This window comes from Botrytis cinerea, chromosome 4, assembly GCF_000143535.2.
Source record: "Botrytis cinerea B05.10 chromosome 4, complete sequence".
In the NCBI taxonomy this organism is placed as follows: domain Eukaryota; kingdom Fungi; phylum Ascomycota; class Leotiomycetes; order Helotiales; family Sclerotiniaceae; genus Botrytis; species Botrytis cinerea.
Genome location: NC_037313.1, coordinates 1,067,612 through 1,086,083, shown reverse-complemented (window position 1 = coordinate 1,086,083; position 18,472 = coordinate 1,067,612). Strand labels below are relative to the sequence as shown.

The 18,472-nt window shown below is 43.0% G+C and overlaps 6 protein-coding genes across 6 annotated transcripts; 5 read left to right on the top strand and 1 right to left on the bottom strand.

Annotated features, from left to right (window-relative positions):
- Nucleotides 1–175: 175 nt before the first annotated feature.
- Nucleotides 176–1,999, top strand: Bctif34. Its single transcript, XM_001557152.2, has 5 exons — nt 176–481; nt 544–566; nt 621–1,101; nt 1,153–1,269; nt 1,318–1,999. The coding sequence occupies exons 1-5, from the start codon at nt 455–457 to the stop codon at nt 1,675–1,677; spliced, it is 1,008 nt and encodes a 335-aa protein (XP_001557202.1). The 5' UTR covers nt 176–454; the 3' UTR covers nt 1,678–1,999.
- Nucleotides 2,000–2,171: 172 nt separating this feature from the next.
- On the top strand, nt 2,172–3,886 carry Bcnop15. The gene is made up of 2 exons (XM_001557153.2): nt 2,172–2,314; nt 2,365–3,886. Exons 1-2 carry the CDS (start codon nt 2,284–2,286, stop codon nt 3,621–3,623), a joined length of 1,290 nt encoding a protein of 429 aa, XP_001557203.2. The 5' UTR covers nt 2,172–2,283; the 3' UTR covers nt 3,624–3,886.
- Nucleotides 3,887–4,101: 215 nt separating this feature from the next.
- Nucleotides 4,102–5,934, bottom strand: Bcavt2. The gene is made up of 3 exons (XM_024692500.1): nt 5,031–5,934; nt 4,822–4,984; nt 4,102–4,754 (listed from the first exon to the last, which is right to left on the bottom strand). Exons 1-3 carry the CDS (start codon nt 5,880–5,882, stop codon nt 4,150–4,152), a joined length of 1,620 nt encoding a protein of 539 aa, XP_024548275.1. The 5' UTR covers nt 5,883–5,934; the 3' UTR covers nt 4,102–4,149.
- Nucleotides 5,935–7,443: 1,509 nt separating this feature from the next.
- On the top strand, nt 7,444–8,623 carry BCIN_04g03000 (hypothetical protein). Its single transcript, XM_001557156.2, has one exon. The coding sequence runs from the start codon at nt 7,539–7,541 to the stop codon at nt 8,304–8,306; it is 768 nt and encodes a 255-aa protein (XP_001557206.2). The 5' UTR covers nt 7,444–7,538; the 3' UTR covers nt 8,307–8,623.
- Nucleotides 8,624–8,871: 248 nt separating this feature from the next.
- BCIN_04g02990 (hypothetical protein) lies at nt 8,872–14,187 on the top strand. The gene is made up of 3 exons (XM_024692499.1): nt 8,872–9,603; nt 9,659–10,689; nt 10,740–14,187. The coding sequence occupies exons 1-3, from the start codon at nt 8,969–8,971 to the stop codon at nt 13,787–13,789; spliced, it is 4,716 nt and encodes a 1,571-aa protein (XP_024548274.1). The 5' UTR covers nt 8,872–8,968; the 3' UTR covers nt 13,790–14,187.
- Nucleotides 14,188–14,542: 355 nt separating this feature from the next.
- Nucleotides 14,543–17,893, top strand: BCIN_04g02980 (hypothetical protein). The gene is made up of 2 exons (XM_024692498.1): nt 14,543–15,137; nt 15,194–17,893. Exons 1-2 carry the CDS (start codon nt 14,607–14,609, stop codon nt 17,759–17,761), a joined length of 3,099 nt encoding a protein of 1,032 aa, XP_024548273.1. The 5' UTR covers nt 14,543–14,606; the 3' UTR covers nt 17,762–17,893.
- Nucleotides 17,894–18,472: the final 579 nt, after the last annotated feature.

The following is an 18,472-nucleotide window of genomic DNA, read 5'->3' as shown; positions in this document are numbered from 1 at the left end:
AGGATGAGTCAGGGAAATGCTCATAGAATGCATAGAATGTCCGGCCATTACCTGACGAAATGTGAAAATCATCCCATTCAAGCCTTCTGCCCGTGACTGAAGCATCAATTTATTCTTTCTGCCCTCTCTCCCCCTTCACTCCCGTCAGTCATCACGTTACTCATATTTTCATTGCGATTATTTTTTAAGTGGGTCCTCAAACTCGACTCATCCCGCACGCAGCCCAAATAATATTTCCTCTCACCACTGGGCCAAGTCCCGCATCTGTCCGCATCTTCTCTCGCTTATGATTGGTCTTTGATAGCACACATTTGAAGAGTCAAATCCCTAGAGGATATCGAACTTTTTGAGGGGCACAAAGATTATTTCGATCCAACCCTATCTAAACACCAACCGCCAACCTCCAACCTCCATCATATCGCGATTCTAGTGCCATCGATACTGAATCGCAAGTATGAGGCCCATTCTATTGCAAGGACATGTCAGTATACATAATGCCCTGCTGGCTTGATATACGACCCCCATTTGCTAACAATCGTACAGGAGCGTGCTCTTACACAAATTAGGTATATCACATCCGTCGAAACAATGAAATACATGCGGTATTGACGAACGAATAGATATAACAGAGATGGCGACATCATCTTCTCAACCGCGAAGGATCAGCACATTTGCGCATGGTATGCACACAACGGAGAGAGATTAGGCACCTACCACGGTCATCAGGGAGCTATATGGACAGTCGACGTGGACCCAACAACTACAATCATCGCAAGTGGTGCTGCAGACAACACAGTCAGGTTATGGGACGTTAAGACCGGAAAATGTTTGAAGACCTGGGATTTCAACACCGCTGTTAAGAGAGTCGAATTCAACGAGGATGCTACACAATTGTTGGCTGTTACCGAACAACGTATGGGATTCTTGGGAACGATCGTAGTATTGGACATCAACCTGGACGTAAACGGACCACAATCTGACGATCGGGCTTTGACCATTACTTGCGCGGAGAGCAAGGCTACTGTTGCAGGATGGAGTTATATGTCAAAGTACATCATTGCGGGGCACGAAGATGGAAGTGTTTCTCAATATGATGCCAAGGTAAGGATCTAGACTGGTGTCATCTATACTAGGTACTAATGGGCTCGGTAGACCGGAGAGTTACTCTTCAACACTCAAGTCCACGAACCAGATCTTCAAGTCACAGATCTTCAATGGTCACCCGATAGAACCTACTTCATCACTGCCTCGAAGGACAAGACTGCTAAGGTAAATTCTACGCACGCTTTCGAGATTCCAAATCACTAATTAGTATAGCTTGTCAATGCCCGGGACCTCGAAGTCATGAAGACCTACGTAACCGATACTCCTCTCAACAGTGCATCTATCACCCCCAAAAAGGATTTCGTCATTCTCGGTGGTGGACAAGCTGCTATGGATGTCACAACAACATCAGCCCGCCAGGGTAAATTCGAAGCCAGATTCTACCACAAGATCTTCGAAGAGGAGATCGGTAGAGTCCGTGGACATTTCGGTCCTCTAAACACCGTTGCCGTGGATCCAAACGGAAAGGGATATGCAAGTGGTGGTGAGGATGGTTATGTTAGAGTGCACCAATTTGATAAGGGATATTTCGACTTCACATATGAGGTCGAGAGACAGGCTAGACAACAATAATTTAGTTTATTTGGCTTGTAGGAAAGGTGCATTTGCGGGCGTTTGTGGATCAAATCAAAAGGCTTGTAGAATCTGGAGGAAGGTAGAAAGAATGATTGATGAATCTCTTTCTATAAAGATTTAAATGAAGAAAGCAAGCTTTATTGCAAATAGTCTAGTCTTCACAAAATGGTGAGATAGATGTACTTCTAAAATGAGTATATCATGAAGAATTTGAGCATGACACCATTGTACTTTTCCACTACTTGGTTGAGCAAACAAAATATTTCAGAATAATGTTCCATGAATGCATGGGGTAGATATAAATGATACTAAATTTGCAAGAATGGAATGGAGACTCGTGAATTCAATGTGAAATGTCGCAGGAATGATTCCGATAGGAATCCTGAGTTGCGCTTTCACCGCCTTACAACCATCTAACCTAATTAGGTATAGAGCCATGGTCGCAAGAGAATTCTCGTGGAGATAATTTGGCAAAATCCAAAAAATTTGTTGGACAATCACACTGCACTCTAAAATACTAAAATCCTATCTGCAAAAACATTTATCTATCATAACCACAACACAACCTTTTCAAACAAAACAAGTATTACGAATTTAAATACAATGGCTGAAATTACAGCACGCAAGCGTAAAGGTATGTATTATTCTATAATGCTTTAATTGATCATTCTAACTCAATCATAGCTTCCACTGCTGCTGCAGTTCCCGCGGACGAGGTCGCAAAAGTAAAGAAGGCTAAGAAGTCGCCAAAATCTACTGAATCCGTCAAGCCCAAGGAAGCTGCCAAACCTAAGAAGGCGGCAAAGGTTGTTGAGAAGGTTGTAGAGAAAGAGGTTGTTGAGGAACCAGTCGAGGAATCCGAAGAAGAGGAAGAAGAAGAGGAGGATGACCAAACTGAAGCTCTTCTGAAGGGATTCGAATCGGATAACGATGAGGAAGAGAATGCCAAGGAGGGTGGACTCGAACCTGGTCAAGAAGTTCCAAACGCCCTCGAAAAACTCAGCAAGAAGCAGAAGAAAGCTATCAAGAAGGCTGCTGAAGAAGCTGCTAATGATCTTCCTGGTGTTGTCTATATTGGTTGCATTCCTCACGGTTTCTACGAGGCGGAAATGAAAGCTTACTTTTCTCAATTCGGAGACATTCTCAAGATTCGTCTGTCAAGAAATAGAAGAACTGGTGCAAGCAAGCATTACGCATGGATTCAATTCGCCAGCAGAGGTGTCGCAGAAATTGTATCCAAGACTATGGACAAATATTTGTTGTTCAACCATATCTTGAAGGTTAAATTGGTACCTGATGAGCAACTTCCTGAAGATTTGTTCAAGGGTGCCAACCGTCGCTTCAAAAAGGTTCCTTGGAACAAGATTGAGGGTCGCAGATTAGAGCAAGGTGCCGGAGAAGAGCAATGGGAGAAGAGAATAGAAAAGGCCGAGAAGAAGCGCGAGATCGCCGCAGAGAAATTGAAGCAAATCGGTTACGAATATGAGGCACCAAAGATAAAATCCGCAAAGGGTGTTTCCAAGAAGCCAGTCAAGGAAATTGAGAACGTTGAGGATGAAATTGCCGGAGACGGAGATGTCGTCATGGCCATTGAAGCTGCTCCTGCAGTTGAGGAGCCAGTCAAGGCTAAGAAGGTCAAGAAGACCAAGGTCGTCGAGGAGACTCCTGCTGCTACAATCACCACGGAGGAAACCACCATTACAACCGAAGATGCTCCAGTCGAGAAGCCAAAGAAGGGAAAGAAGGCCGCAAAAGCAAAGGCAGTCGAAGCTCCCGTTGAGCCCGAAGCCGAGCCCGAAGCCCCAGTTGGAAGAAAGACAAGATCTAAGAAGGCAGCAGTCAAGGTTGTCGAAACCCCAGCTGAAGTCGAGGTTGAAGCCGAGATTGAAGTCCCAGCAAAGAAGGTCACCAAGGCTAAGAAAGCCAAGAAGTCCAAGGCTTAAGCTCTTGAATTCTGTTTTCCTCTTTTCTTGTAAATTGCCCGCTTGCTCGCTCGCTTGCTTTTGATGATATTCCCCGGCGTTGTGGTCACATAAAAGAATCGTCGTATGTTTCAGAGGGTATGCTTTTAGACATGTCGCTTACTTGCTTGCTGTATTACTTTGATCTGGCTGGCTTGTATTGAGAAGAATATGGCTCGGATGATCTGATACTTAGTAAGCTAGGCTTAATATAAATGAATGACATATGAAGTATATGATTTACATGATGTAGTTTTTGTGATTGATCGTGGGTGAACCTTGAGCATAATGGGATTGTGAAATACGACGGGGAGGTTGAATAGTAGTGCGATGTCTAGTGATGACTTTTATGTGCCAGTCATTTAAGCCTTTTCGATGAGAGTACGATGAGATAGCAAGAGGAGTCCAATTCATAATCCAGAGAACAGTATAGCAAAGTTCATCAGTATCTCATTAAACATGTTATACACTATATTCTATCTACCATCTAAATAACAACCCATCTATCTCACCAATCACATTTTGTAACTCCGCCTTCATTCATAATCATTTTTCGCGACGCCTGAAAAAGACTAATAAGCATCACCGCACCCCCAAACGCTACACACGCGCCTGCCATCCACGTTCTCCACGTTCTTCTCGTTAATTTTATGTAACATAATGGTGGTAAGATATATGCCAAGGCACAGGCGCTGGTTGCGCCGATTAACTCGAATACTGCGCCGAGATCACAGGTTACGAGACTTAGGATCATGGCGCTGACGACGAGGGCGGAGGTGAAGATGAGATGCAGATGCATGTTGAATGGGTCGCCGGGGAACCAGTAGTTGAACATGACTTCGCGACAGACGAATGCTTCGAGCGGGAGGGTGGTGAGCATGTTGAGACCGAAGCAGAGACGGGCGAGGTTGACGAGGGGGTTTGTGGCGGGGAAGTTGTTGAGGACGTTGCCGAGGGTTTTGGAACCGAAGGTTAGGAAGCCCGAGAGGGCCATTAAGAGACAGGCTACCATGGAGATGGAGGTGCTGTAGTGGGTTACGGTGGAGAATCGGTCGATGGTGGGGGTTTGGAGGGAGCCGTAGATTAGGAGGGAGTTGTGGTGGCAGACGAAGGCTAGGGTGTGTGTTAGTTGAGTTGAATTGAATTGGTGAGAGATAGAATTAAGGGGGTGGAGGCTAACCGAAGGATATTACGCCAATGGCTTGGAAGATGCCATCGTTTATGGTGAGGAGGGATGTGGTGAATTCCCCTCTGTCTTCTTTGGGTACCATAAATCCTTGTGTTACAACTGTGAATAGAATGATCATCATACTAATCAGTGCCAAAGTGCTTGCTTTCGCCAACTGTCGGGGATTAGCATGGCTTTTCCATAAAGTTACGAAAATATACCTTGGCAATGTCCCGGTATAAACTCAAAGGATAACTTATTCCCAACACAAAAACCACAATAACGACCCTCCTGTTCGCCAGTAGCCCCAGCACTGGCACATCTTTTAATCCTGGGAATACCGCCGTCAAAACATGCGGTATTGAATCTCCCACAATGATACAAAAAGCTATCATGCCCCCAAATGCAAAAGCCCATTGCGCAACACTGATAGCTATCAGTCCCGTCCTTCCGAAACAAAACTCCACAGTTCCCTGAAAACTATCTCGTCCACTCAATTTCGAATTAATAACAATAAGTCTAATAGTCCAGTCCACCGTGATTGTAAGCGCGATTAGAAGAATAACTCCAGCTAAGAGTCCAGCTTGACGAAATGCGTAAGGTTGTCCGATGATACCGGCTCCGATAATACTATTCGCCATATTCATAAAAGCATTCCGCAGATTCGATTTCGGACGAGATCGCTCGCGTTCAGCCCATGTGTGTACATCTTCGTCGTCGTCCCAAGGACTAGAGGCAACAGTGATGGAGGGTGCTTCAATGCCCGTTAGGAGGGGTGTAAAAGATTGGGTTCGAGATGAGGGATGTGCATGTATTTCATCGTAGAGAGGCGGCGCTCCATCATTCGCACTCAATTCGCCATTCGGCGACGGTGGTAAATCGAATCGTACACGATTGGGTGTTCGAGGTGTATGTGTTTCATCATGTCCTTGTTCCTGCGCCTGTCCAGAATGGACTATGATATCCTCATCTTCACTTCCTGCTTCTTCAGCGAGAAGTCCAACATCTTCTTCCGGATTACGATTCGATGAATCTTGGTTTCTGCGATTGCTGTGCGATTTGGCTTTTGCCATTTTTGCTATCGTGGTAGCATGTTGTGAGTGAGATATTGGATTGGGAGGATTCAATGGTTTGGCCAGAATGCTTTCGTAGCTCAATGCGCCGGTAAATGCGGCCGCAATGCTGCATGCGGGCTTTAGCGTGTTTCCAATAATAGGTTGTCAGTGAACCCTTCTCATCCATTATCATTATAAATCTGGGGTGTTTGACCAAAATTTCCGAAAAATATATCACGCAGTTTTTCTTCACTTATGGACTGTATACAATTGCGTTTTAGATCATTCTTATTGCTCGGTCTCGTAAATCATCAACTGTCATGCGAAAAGTACTTTGGAGGGGAAATCACACTCTGAAATTTCGATCCGGCAGGTTGTATCAGAGATGGCCTTCCGTGGGCTATATCTCTGGAATGCACCAATATTCAGCAAGGCCACTGAGGGGGTTTTTTGCTAGAACCGACCAGCTAATATCTGTGCGTAAATTTGCGTTACTTAACTCAATTAAACATCATCAAGATGTATCTCGTTCAAAGATTAAGCTCGGGGGCACGAGAAATTTCAATAATTTGAGGTATGGGATAAAGCTCCTATTTTGGCGATTTTCTATTCTCATTGTTGCTACTTGAATATACGTATGCTACTTGATGAGAGCTAGGCTTTTGATGTAGAATGCTAGATTCAGTATCGTATAGAGTCGTTTCTTTTACCGAATATTTGGTGTCGGAGCTGCGGTCAAATACTGCTGGCTGAGCTTTAGTTGAGCTATTCAGATATAAGCTTACAGCCTTGCTTGATTTTGAAGTAATAGCTATCATGAGACGGACCTTGTCTTTATCTTATTGCCGGTCAAGTCTAGAGGCATTCCGCAAATTTATAAGATTTGCAAGTAGACATGTCCAATATTGTATGAAGCACAAATGGTCTAGGACGAGGCGTTGCAAAGTGGCACTTCATCGTAGAATACTTTCTTCACTAGCCCCTGAAGGAAATATCAGCTCCAATAATCCATCTATTGGTCTTGCTTCGAAAAAGTTTCAAGGAAAGCAGGAAGAGGCACGGAATTGAAGACTTGGCTACGATCAAACAATTCACAGAGCCTACCATCCGATGGCCATACGACGTCTTTATGATATTTCACATAAATTTATTTAGATGAGATAAGAATTCATTGAATCGAATACTCTTTGGATTCTCTCGTAATTTGAGAGGACAGGAACTGGAGTAATAAATCCTGGTGGTAGTACCTTGGGCAGAATTGGCTAGATAAAATCTGCCATGATTGCAATATGCCTCTGCTAGACAAACATGTGGAAGTTTCCCTCTTGAAATATGAGTCTAGTATGATTCAATCAACGTCATGATATGTTTGTCTGTCCATTAGATACATCAAATCGAATGTGTCCACCACTCTTCTCAATTCCCCACAACGACAACTTAAAAGCAGCTCAAAATTTATTTCTGGGGCTTTTTTCCATTTACGGTTAGTTAATCGACTTTCCTTGGCACTAACACTAAGTAAATTGCCACTTCATGAAAATTCATGTTGTTGATTGACCGTGAATGCTGACAAATTACAGGTCTAGATTCACCGGAAAGACTCTTTTTAAAGCACCAAACATACTCTACACAATCATAGATCGTATTATACTTCCTACCACTGGAGTCAAAGAAATGGATGCTTATACCATCCCCACAATCAGTCTTACCGACACTCCCGAGGGTATAGTCGAACTCATCGATTCGCTGGGCCGTAGTGATGTGCCCACTAGTCCACCCTCTGTCTATATCGACCTAGAGGGTGTCGACATTGGTCGCAAAGGCTCAATTGCGATCCTCCAAGTCTATATCCTCCCGACTAAAAGGACCTTTCTCGTGGATGTTCACAATCTTCGCGGACAAGCATTTTCCACTCCAAACTCATCTGGCCTCACCTTGAAAGCAATACTGGAGTCTATATTCATACCAAAAGTTATTTTCGACGTCAGAAATGACTCTGATGCTCTGTACAGCCACTTTGGCATTAAACTACAAGGGGTCATTGACCTTCAACTCATGGAACTTGCAACTCGATCTCACAGTCAGAAATTTCTTAGCGGGCTTGGAAGATGCATGGATCAGGATCTTGTGCAAACTCCTGAAGAGCTCGAAGTTCGGAGCTCAATAAAGAAGCGTGGTGTACAACTATTTGCGCCAGAAAAAGGGGGGAGATATGAGGTCTTCAATGACAGGCCGCTTGATCCAGCAATCGTGGATTATTGTGTTCAAGATGTCCAACTCATGCCTCAGTTATGGGACATTTACAATGCAAAACTTAGTTTAATGGACAAGAGATGGGCTGCTAAGATTGAGCGAGAAACAAAGGCTAGGCTCCTGTTATCTCAGAGCCCAGGATTCAATGGGAAGGGGCAGCATATGGCAAAAGCGCCAGACACGTGGTAGAGTATTCTTGAAGTTTTTGATAAAAGTTTGTATATATATTAGATTTTGGCCTTTGGTTGAGAAGTATATGTCTGCCGTTATATTGCTGTAGCTTGTGACTACTACCGTAATGGTTTACTACCATATTCGAGATCAATATGAATGATATACGCAATTCATCGTCAAGAACTTTATCTTCTTGATTCCTGTATCGACCTGGTGGGATCATTTGTTGAGGCTGAGGATGAGTTTCAATGAGACTACTATCTAACAATGGGGACGATGTTAAGAAAATAACAACTATTATTTGGAGAAATCTGACCTGTGGTAGTGGTACAAGAATTGTAGGTTTCTCGCGTTATTTTATTGCCATCTACAGGCAGTCGAGCTTTGTGAGTAGTTGCGAGTGCGATTTCTATGTCTCCGTCGTATAAAGCATAGTCGCAATCGTAATGTGAATTCCCAAAAATGGAAGGGGTTCCTTGATTAGTCGATCCTTCTGTTACGTGCCTCCATTGTACTTTCCAATATGACAGGCACATGTTAAATAAAATCACGATTTGAACATTTCCACATGTTTCATTCTGCAATAAACAAGCCAAAATAAAATTCTGGGATACTATCAAATTTTGGTTTCATTAAATCAGTTATAATCCCATCTTGCCCATGTAGCCTGGGTGAAGATGGGTTCTTCCACTTGTTGCACCAGTCGTCAACCTCCTTCCCCCGATGCAGCCTCACCTCGTCCTGTACGATCACCATCACTTACCCCAGTTAACACTCTGAGTAAATCTCCAAGAAAAGCTTCGAACTTAAGGACTGGGGAACTACAAACAGAAGTCACTAGATGGGGGGGCTCGGCTACAAAAATGGAAGATGCAATAGAAATGAGAGCCCTTTTTGAAGGAGAATGTTTCCCTGATAGTGATAAAGAGAACGGAATTGTGGTAGTCGATGAAGGAGATAGTGATGATGATGACGAGGACGAAAGGCGGCAGGAAGTTAAGCAAATGCTCAGCTCCAACACACTCAAATCCGTCAAAAACCGTTTAATGAAAACATTTTCCCGCGAATCTGGCATTGCAAAGGCCGATAAGAGAAGAAGTATAGGACCCAGCCAGGAAGAAGTCGAGCGAAGAAAAGAACTGAGGAGGATAAGGCAGAAGAGAATTGAAGAGGAATTGAGTTATGATGATGGATATGATGAGGATGCTCAATCTATGAGTACAGTGGATTGTCCTGCTACGAGGACCGACAAGGGTCAGAAGAGGCAGTCTGTTTTACCGGAGGACAGTGGCAACTTTCCAATTTTCAGAAAGTGAGTATATTTTGGAATGTTGACAAAAAGTCATGATTCTAATTAGTTATTCTAGGCAGAGCTCTTCCTTTGGATCAGAAGCGGTTAGCAATGGCAGCAAGAAGTCTCTCTCTACCAGCAATAATGATAACGCGAGTAAAGTATCGCCATCAGCTATCAAGCTTGATAACATCAGCAAGGTATCACTTTTGAAACCAGCAGATAGAGGAAAGTCCCGAACATATTTGGGTCCTGGTGATCCTAACCCCAATCTTCTCAAACCGGTCAACACTCCACCCCGAAGATACAGTTCACCTGGTCCTTTTCCTACACCAAGTGAAATTGACTTTTTCCAGCCTGAAAAACACCACCTGAGAAAAACAGACAGTGAGGTTTGTTCTATACCTTCAACACCTCTAATAGAGGCTCAAATATTACCAAATTTGACTACCCTTAACCCAAGTACAGCCTCAAGTTGGCGATTATCATATACTTCTCATAAAAACAATCGTGGAGCGCATCTTCGAAGGTTAAGTCAACAATTTGATGCTCCAATACAGTCAGCGACGGATGTTGCAAACGTGGGAACTCAAACACTGCCACGCTGGCTAAAAACTCAGGGGCTCCAATTACCTTCGCAAGGTATCACTACTTCGGAAGTTAGCACTGCACAGAAAGAGCCATCATTTATGCGTCCACCACGTTCAGATACTGGATTTGGTGGGGTTGATGGCAGCGGAAGCTTTTCAAATATGCATTTGCAGGATATGGATATTTCTAAACGTCTTCTGCAGAGCTCTTGCTCGTCACCACAACTGGTCAGCTGGGAGAAGCATCACCGTGAAGCTTCTGGAATTAGTACTGCGACAAATAGTCGTGCTAGGTATATGAGAAACCCATCGGAAACAATATCAATTCCTTCATGTCCATCAATTGCTTTGAGCGAGCTAGTGCCACCAAATTGGGGGAAAACACCAAATGATGGAACATCTTCATTTTACCCTACCGTGCCGAATAGTATTCAGCCTTCGCCAGAATGTTCAAGGTTTGAGCTTTCTTCTTTCATGTCAATGAATAGAAGCATCCCTACAATGGTGGAGCCACAAGGTATGAGCCTTTTGACATTGATGTTTACATTTCACTGACATGATAGCAAGTAATTGATGAGATGATTAGTCCTCTTCGCTCGCCATTAATGCCAGCAGCAATGGGGTGCGATACACCTACCACAATCAACGTATCGTTAACAAGCCTTCATGCCCCTTTAAGCAGATACTCCGCTAAACAAATTGATGAGAGCTCACTTTTTGCTTCTGAAACTACCAGTTTTCGAGAGCGAGAACTGGAATTGAGTCATATTCAAGCACGGTTTGCTTCATCCGATTTGCGTCGACCTCCAAGTACACCAATATCAAGCAAGTTTCGCGAAGAGTTTGATATTTCACTCACCCCTCAAACCAAATCTCCATTTCAGAAGCTTGTCAGGGCTTGCTCACTGAAAAGAAGCCGTGATCTTGTGGAAGAGGATCTGCTACTTGCTCCTCCACCGCATAGATCGGGATTCGGGTATAGATTCACCTCTACTCCCACAACTCTAGGTAGAAGAAGCTCTGCACGTTATTCAACTTCGGCGAAAAAAACTTCGGAAAGACATCGAACCCCCATTGTTGATGATTCAATCGATACTCCAGTAAAAGGCAAGTTTTCTGCATTTCGCAGAATCAAACGCCTAGCTAGTCTGGGTGGATACGATGGTCCGGCAGATGATCATCGAAGAAGTAGAGCCGATTCTGGTACTGCACGACGACCATCTGCTTTGGATGCCAGGCTAGGCTTGGGCGCTGAGATGACCGCAAAGGAGGCTCAACGGAAAATATCTATACCTCCTAATATACCATCCATTAGATTGCCAGTTCCCGAGTCTCCGAGTATCAACACGGTAGACGCTCATGAGCCTGGTGTTCTGGCTCGCATTAGCACATCCATACATGCTCCGACTCCGGAACTTCATTTTCCTGATACTCTTGCTCGTATCGGTACTTCTATGCATATTGACTTGCCCACACCTCATTTTCCCGATGCCTCATCGCTTCTTCATACTCCCCATTTTGATATTCCAACCCCTCACATTCCACATATTCCTCATATCAATGTGGGTCATCACGATTCAGATTCTGCTCCAAAGGAAAAGAAAGGGCCCAAAGCAGCACCTGCAATTGTTCCAATTGCTCCACCAAAATCAAGGGTTCAAAAGCCTGGCAATGATCCTCAAGGTGGGGCACCACAGTGGAGAGGCCCACGAGCTAGGAATCGCTCCACGACTAGGGATGACAATAGGAGAAGAATGGATACTAGTCAGGATGACTCCGCTGCTGTTTGGATGAAAGCAGTAAAAGGTGCTGTATCAGATAGATCCAAAGCACGCAAGGACAATCAAGACGGAGATGACATTTTTGGAGATTGGGAGGCAGAACTAGCTGGAGTTGCATCAAAATCTAAATATGAAAGCCGAAAGTTTGGCTCGAGAGGTAAACCGAAGATCCATCATATTGAGCAATTCCCAGAAGCTTGGTGCAGATTTCCCAGTCATGAAAGAAATGCTAGGGGCCATGAAAGTGCGGGTGTAGAGGCATCTGTTGAAACCAAAGATTTTGCCATTTTAAGAGCGGGAAATGAGGCTTTGGGAATATCGGATCATTCTTGCGGTACGAGAAGGAGGAGAAGGCCAGGTATGTATACTGAGAATAGTAGTGATCTTAGTGATTCTCAAGTTCTATCCGATGAGGAATTGGATGCAATTGAAGCTGCAGAGCCGTGGATCAAACGGTGGAGTCGGAAAATCAAAATAGCTTGGATGGATTATAGGATTCAGGAGGATCAGAAGAGTCATGCATTTCACTCGGGGAGTTTGGGGAGAAGAGGTTCGATGACTATGGATGGAAAAGTACCATTTCCAGAATTGGAATTGTTACCAATGAGAGCACCCCCTCCGCCAAGTGAAGTGGTAGATAATGAAGCGGATGATCTTGAGGAGGAAAGAAAGAGAGTAGAAGCGATTCAGAAAGCTAAAATTAAACCGCATTATGAGGCGGCAGATTTGACGCAGAGTAAGGGAGGTGTGAGCGATTTGTTGGATATTTTTAGTACAGGGCCTGAGGAGCCGGCTGAACCAAAAATGCCAGTTAAGAAGAAGGGACCAAAAGCAAAGAAGGTTAAAGACCCTTATGCATTGGATGAAGACGATGGATTGGGTGCTGGTGGTGGTGGTGGTGGTGGAGAAAAGGGTGATGAAGACGAAATGCCCAAGAAGAAAGGAAAGAAGGTCAAGGACCCCTATGCAATTGATGATGATGATGAAGACGAGGATTTGCCACCCGCCCCAAAGAAGAAGGAAAAAGTGAAAGATCCGTACGCTATTGATAATGATGACGACGATGAAGATATGCCGCCTGTTCTGAAGAAAAAGGGCAAAGCGAAAGACCCATATTCTATCGATGATGATATGGATGGCTCATCGGATTTTGGTTCTGGTGATGAATTGGGCAGAATTGATCAAATCGTTATGAAAGAAGTGCTAAGTGATGATGATACGATTGATCACACACGATTCGAAGACTCGGTCATTAGTTTTCGTGATCCTGAATTCTATCAGGATTGTTTAGTGATGCCCAAGGAACCAAGTCCTGTGCATGTTAAAGAATGCTCCGTACTATCTAGTCATGGAATCATTGAAGAAGAAATTGAGGACCCATCTAGAAACGGCGCGGGGATTGGAGTACAAGTGAAAGAGATTGGCGAGGGGGTTATCAAGCAAATTGAGAAGTTCAGAACGTGGAATGGCAAAGATTGGGAGAAGGAAATGGGAAGTTTCTTGAGAAGAAGAGACACGAGTGTAGGAAGAGATAGTATGAGAAGCGCGAGATCTGGATGGAGTATTGGAAGTCAGGGGTCTAGAAATACGGTGAGGAGTGTTGGAGTTGAGGTCAAGAGACTTGAGGACTTGGAGAGAGAAAGGAAGGCTTTGAGAAAGGGTGGGGGTCATTTGACGGGGGGTGTGCCGAGGAGGGTTAGAGGGAATAGAGAAAGAGATTATGAGAGAGGACATGAAAGGAGCATTAGCTTAGGGGGAGGAGTTGGGTCATTAGAAGCATTGAATAGTTCAAGTGAGACCAGGGGAAGGAGGTTGACGTTTGGTAGTGGCAGATAGTGGGTTGACTGGTACGAACGGTTAGGTTTAGCGCCTTCAGAGAGACTCTAATCTGATTCTACTCCCATAACTCGGGACTGAAGAAAAATCTTTGGCTCGTTTATCCCAGAAATCGGAATCGATAGTCATTTTTGGAGTTGGCTAAGTCAAGTATAACTTTTCGCGGGGCATGGGTGGACATTATCTTCATGTATCATTCATTTTCGAGACATTTCTTATAAGACTGAATCTATGCATTAGAGATATTGGGTCTTGAGTGGTGAGAGATTAGTAGGTTCTAATGAGTATAGCTAGGTTTTAGGTGTAAGTCTGGGATTGAGAAGGTTTAGAGGATTTCGGTTGGTATTATTCTGTTGTGCAAATTATACTTGAGCATTGTGCAATCCATAGAGACTACATAGGTAGATAAATGATATTTTTCTAGGTTACGTTAGTTTTCAATATACTTAACTCATCCTGTTTTTATGATAGTTGACAGCTCGAAGGCTACGTTCTAATCCGTTGACTATTGGTTGTTCTGAGTGAGTTGTCAGAAACTGCTATTGGTCAAATGGGCCAATTTATCATGGACCTATAATATGCACTGGTATCGAGATGCCTAAATGGGCTCACATGTTGTCCCATGAGGATTAGTGGAAAATTCTCCACATATCGATGGACGGTCATTGGGAAACTAATTCGTAAGCAAGTTTACACTCTCTTCCCCACCTTTCTGTTGTTGTCCATCGTGTTGAAACTACAATCGTTCCATCTGGTCCATATCATCACAAACATTCACGCCAAACAAATTCTAGTCTCTGTGTACGAGTTCTGCGACATGTCTCAATCTCTTTATTCGTCGCTACCGCTGGTGTCTAATAATATTCGGTTGCTTCGCATTTTGCCGAATGAGAACGAGGAGGCTGATATCAACTGTACGCTGTTTGTGTATCCTCTACATGATTCGGGTAGAGGTACTCATCGATATGAAGCTTTATCGTATGTGTGGGGAGATGCAGATAATTCTTGTTCTATTTGCGTAAATGGGCATAGTTTGATTGTCAGGGCAAACCTTCACAGTGCTCTCTTACGCCTTCGAGATCCCGTTTTAGACCGCATTATATGGATAGATGCCATTTGTATCAATCAAGAAGACCTAAGTGAAAGAGGTCATCAGGTCCAGCTTATGGCGAAGATATACAGTAAAGCGAGCCAAGTAGTCGTTTGGCTTGGAGAAGCAGCAGACAATAGCGATCTAGCTCTTGAAGAAATAGTCATTGCTGCAAACCAATCTGAAATCTCTTCAAGGAAAACAACTCGGAAGGCAATTATTGCACTGCTTCAACGCCCATGGTTTCGTCGCATTTGGGTAAGGGAGCAAACATCACTTGATAAGTTGTTAACTGTTACTAAAATCTGGTATAGGTGTTACAAGAAGCTGCAGCAGCTCGGCACATACTGATCATGTGTGGTCTTGTTGAGATCGACGGATATGCGTTCTGTGCAGGGTTAAATGCTTCAAATGCCTATCTAGAAGCTTATCCAAGATTGCAAAGACTGATTCGTTCCGTAACTTATCTCATGAAGGAGGCAACCCTTCGGCCAAAATATGCAACAAGTAGTTCTGACAATTTCTCCCTCGATATTCGCCCCTTAAGCGAGCTTATGGAAACATATTACACCCGGGAAGCGACCGATGATCGTGATAAAGTTTATGCTTTACTCTCTATGTGCTCTGATAGCCCTACCTCAGCAGGCCTACTCCCTGACTACACCATTCTGTGGGAACAACTCTTTCAGCAGCTTGTCCGGTTCATTCTTTGTAAAGAGATAAATGTGAGGTTCCCGCAAGACAGAAAGGAAGCAATAATCAGAAGCAAAGGATGTGTTCTTGGCTGGGTGAATTCAGTGGAAGTTGATGCTCCTTGGAATGACACGGTAAAATTGGACATTTCTTGCACTGACGCTCTAAAGTATTTGGAGAGAACGAAGAAAAGGAGAACTACTTGGAATCTCCCGACTGTGGAAAAAAACGTACAGAGAGGCGACATCGTGTATCTTATACAAGGAGTGTTAAAGCCAACGATCATCAGATCTTGCAAGGATCATTTTTCTGTGATCATGATTGCAGCAAGTCCCAAGTGGCCAAAAGTTATAGGCTCGAAGATGACTTTCCCGCGTGAGTTTTTACTTGTTTGGGACTTGGGAGAATCCGAGAAAAATCTAGGGCATGTCTACTCAACGACTGGGGAAGCTTCAAAAACACATGAGAGTCAAAAGACGAAGATCGATCTACTCACAGAGGAAAGTTATCCCCCTATTTCCTCAAGCTTAAGTTCGGAGGGAAAACTTTGGAAGACAGGCAAGAGCTCATCAATGCGGAGTCGCCAGAGAAGCCAGTCTTTATCATCAACAGGCGGTGAATTATCGATTTTGGATCATATTGAATGGGAGGGTAATTCAGAGATGGGTTCGAGCTCAGAAGCTGAGGAGAATTCCGATATCGACGAGTATCCAGAAGTAGGAGAGTACTCAAATTTGGATGATTATTTGGAGACTGGGTCGAAAACATTTGACGGAGTGATCGGATTGCACAACTTTGCGCTATTCTTGAAGGATTCAAAAAATTATAAGCGCGCAGAGGAATTATTATTGCATGTAATACGGAAAAGAAAACAACTACAAGGGGTCGAACACCCAGAAACACTAACTAGTGTAGCTGATCTGCAGTCATGTTATCGAGAGCAAGGACTCCTGGAGGGGACAGAAGAGCTAGAAGCAATGAAGAATCTCCTTGAGACAGGAGAAAGCGCCGCTCAAGTTTCAAAAGAAGATCTGATCAAGATTGCATCATTATCATGTTGCAGAGTAATGACACTCTTACTCGAGAGAAGATCTGGCTATGTCCCGATTACAGAAGAAGTAGTCAAGACAGCAGCAGCCAATGAAAACTGCGGATTAGAAATGATTGAGCTTTTGCTAGAAGAAAGAGAGGACATTTTGATCACCGAAGAGGTATTAAAAGCTGCAGCAGGAAATTTGAGGAATGGATATGCCATTATAGAATTTCTTTTTGAAAGATTAGGGAATCAATTTCTAATTACAGAAGAGATATTAAAAGCTGCAGCAGGAAATGAGGGGTTATATGAATATAACATTAGACATTTTCTTTTTGAAAGATTAGAGAATCAATTTCTAATCACAGAAGAGATATTGAAAGCTGCAGCAGGAAATGTAAGGAATGGATATGCTATTATAGAATTTCTTTTTGAAAAATTAGAGAATCAATTTCTAATCACAGAAGAGATATTAAAAGCTGCAGCAGGAAATGAGGGGTTATATAGAGATAATATTAGACAGTCTCTTTTTGAAAGATTAGGGAATCAATTTCTAATTACAGAAGAGATATTAAAAGCTGCAGCAGGGAATGAGGGGTTATATGGATATGATATTATACAGTTTCTTTTTGAAAGATTTGAGAATCAATTTCTAATCACAGAAGATATATTAAAAGCTGCAGCAGGGAATAAGGGGTTATGTGGATATTCCACTACACGGTTTCTTTTTGAAAGATTTGAGAATCAATTTCTAATCACAGAAGAGATATTAAAAGCTGTAGCAGGGAATGAGGGGTCATGTGGATGTGATGTTATACAGTTTATTTTTGAAAGATTTGGGAATCAATTTCTAATTACAGAAGAGATATTGAAAGCTGCAGTAGGGAATGAGGGGTCATATGCAACATATTTAATGAAAATTCTCTTTGAAAAGTTGGGGGATCAAATTCCGATTACAGAAGAAATATTAAAAATTGCAGCAAGGAATAAGGGACCCCGATCTTACCTTATAATTCTAGTTATTTTTGAAAGACTGGGGGATCGATTTCCAATCGCAGAGGAGACGTTAGAAGAGATATTAGCATTAGGAGCAAAGGATTGGGACCCAGATGTTGTAAAGCGTCTTTCCACATGGAAAATAAAAGGACACGGGTAACTAGGTTCTTTCAAGTTGGATTTTTCTTTTTAAATAGGCTCTGTTTGCGCGTCTTTTGATCATAATATGGATGGATCAGGACATTTAAGTGGCATAGAAAAATAAAACTCATTCCCCTATTGAACCCGCTCATCCCATTCTCCCCGTGTTAACTTTTCTTTCTCTTGCCATCTCTCCTATAAAATCGATCAGACAAGGGAATTAATTCAGTTCTATACTTTTTCTTCGCTCTTTCCTCTCTTTCCCCTCCTTCATTCTACTACTTTCCCTCTAGATGGAATAAAATTAATCGATCATATATTCAAATAACCAACTTGATGCAAATCTATACCTAATCTTAACACACTTAATTCATATAATTTAAAACCTCGAGTTTGCTATCCACCAACTTTCCTAATCCATCTTAAGTGTTGAGCATAATCATCTTTTGTGTACCTTTTTGCAACATCTTCAAGAACAATATATTTATCAAGACGACTCGCAATGAAATACAATAAATAACTACCTATCCCCTCGCTCCTTAGGTTGAAGAATAGGAATGTGTTGATTTGATAAGACCACTGATGACATGGCACATATAATGGTATGTCCTAATCTAAATATTGTGTTCTGTGTAAAGAGCTGGCTATATATAGAAGATAATTGTCACTGAAAGAGCTAGTCCCTTCGCATTCGCTAAGTATAAGAAAAAAGCGACAGTGGTTTAACGTT

Coding starts and splice junctions, on each gene's coding strand:
- Bctif34 (XM_001557152.2), top strand. CDS start 455: ATGAGGCCCATTCTATTGCAAGGACAT. Junction 482..543: donor CCATTCTATTGCAAGGACAT/GTCAGTATACAT, acceptor ACAATCGTACAG/GAGCGTGCTCTTACACAAAT. Junction 567..620: donor CGTGCTCTTACACAAATTAG/GTATATCACATC, acceptor ACGAACGAATAG/ATATAACAGAGATGGCGACA.
- Bcnop15 (XM_001557153.2), top strand. CDS start 2,284: ATGGCTGAAATTACAGCACGCAAGCGTAAAG. Junction 2,315..2,364: donor TACAGCACGCAAGCGTAAAG/GTATGTATTATT, acceptor ACTCAATCATAG/CTTCCACTGCTGCTGCAGTT.
- Bcavt2 (XM_024692500.1), bottom strand. CDS start 5,882: ATGGCAAAAGCCAAATCGCACAGCAATCGCAGAAACCAAGATTCATCG. Junction 4,985..5,030: donor TATACCGGGACATTGCCAAG/GTATATTTTCGT, acceptor AATCCCCGACAG/TTGGCGAAAGCAAGCACTTT. Junction 4,755..4,821: donor CATTGGCGTAATATCCTTCG/GTTAGCCTCCAC, acceptor CACACACCCTAG/CCTTCGTCTGCCACCACAAC.
- BCIN_04g03000 (XM_001557156.2), top strand. CDS start 7,539: ATGGATGCTTATACCATCCCCACAATCAGTCTTACCGACACTCCCGAG.
- BCIN_04g02990 (XM_024692499.1), top strand. CDS start 8,969: ATGGGTTCTTCCACTTGTTGCACCAGTCGTCAACCTCCTTCCCCCGAT. Junction 9,604..9,658: donor AACTTTCCAATTTTCAGAAA/GTGAGTATATTT, acceptor TAGTTATTCTAG/GCAGAGCTCTTCCTTTGGAT. Junction 10,690..10,739: donor TACAATGGTGGAGCCACAAG/GTATGAGCCTTT, acceptor CATGATAGCAAG/TAATTGATGAGATGATTAGT.
- BCIN_04g02980 (XM_024692498.1), top strand. CDS start 14,607: ATGTCTCAATCTCTTTATTCGTCGCTACCGCTGGTGTCTAATAATATT. Junction 15,138..15,193: donor CATGGTTTCGTCGCATTTGG/GTAAGGGAGCAA, acceptor AATCTGGTATAG/GTGTTACAAGAAGCTGCAGC.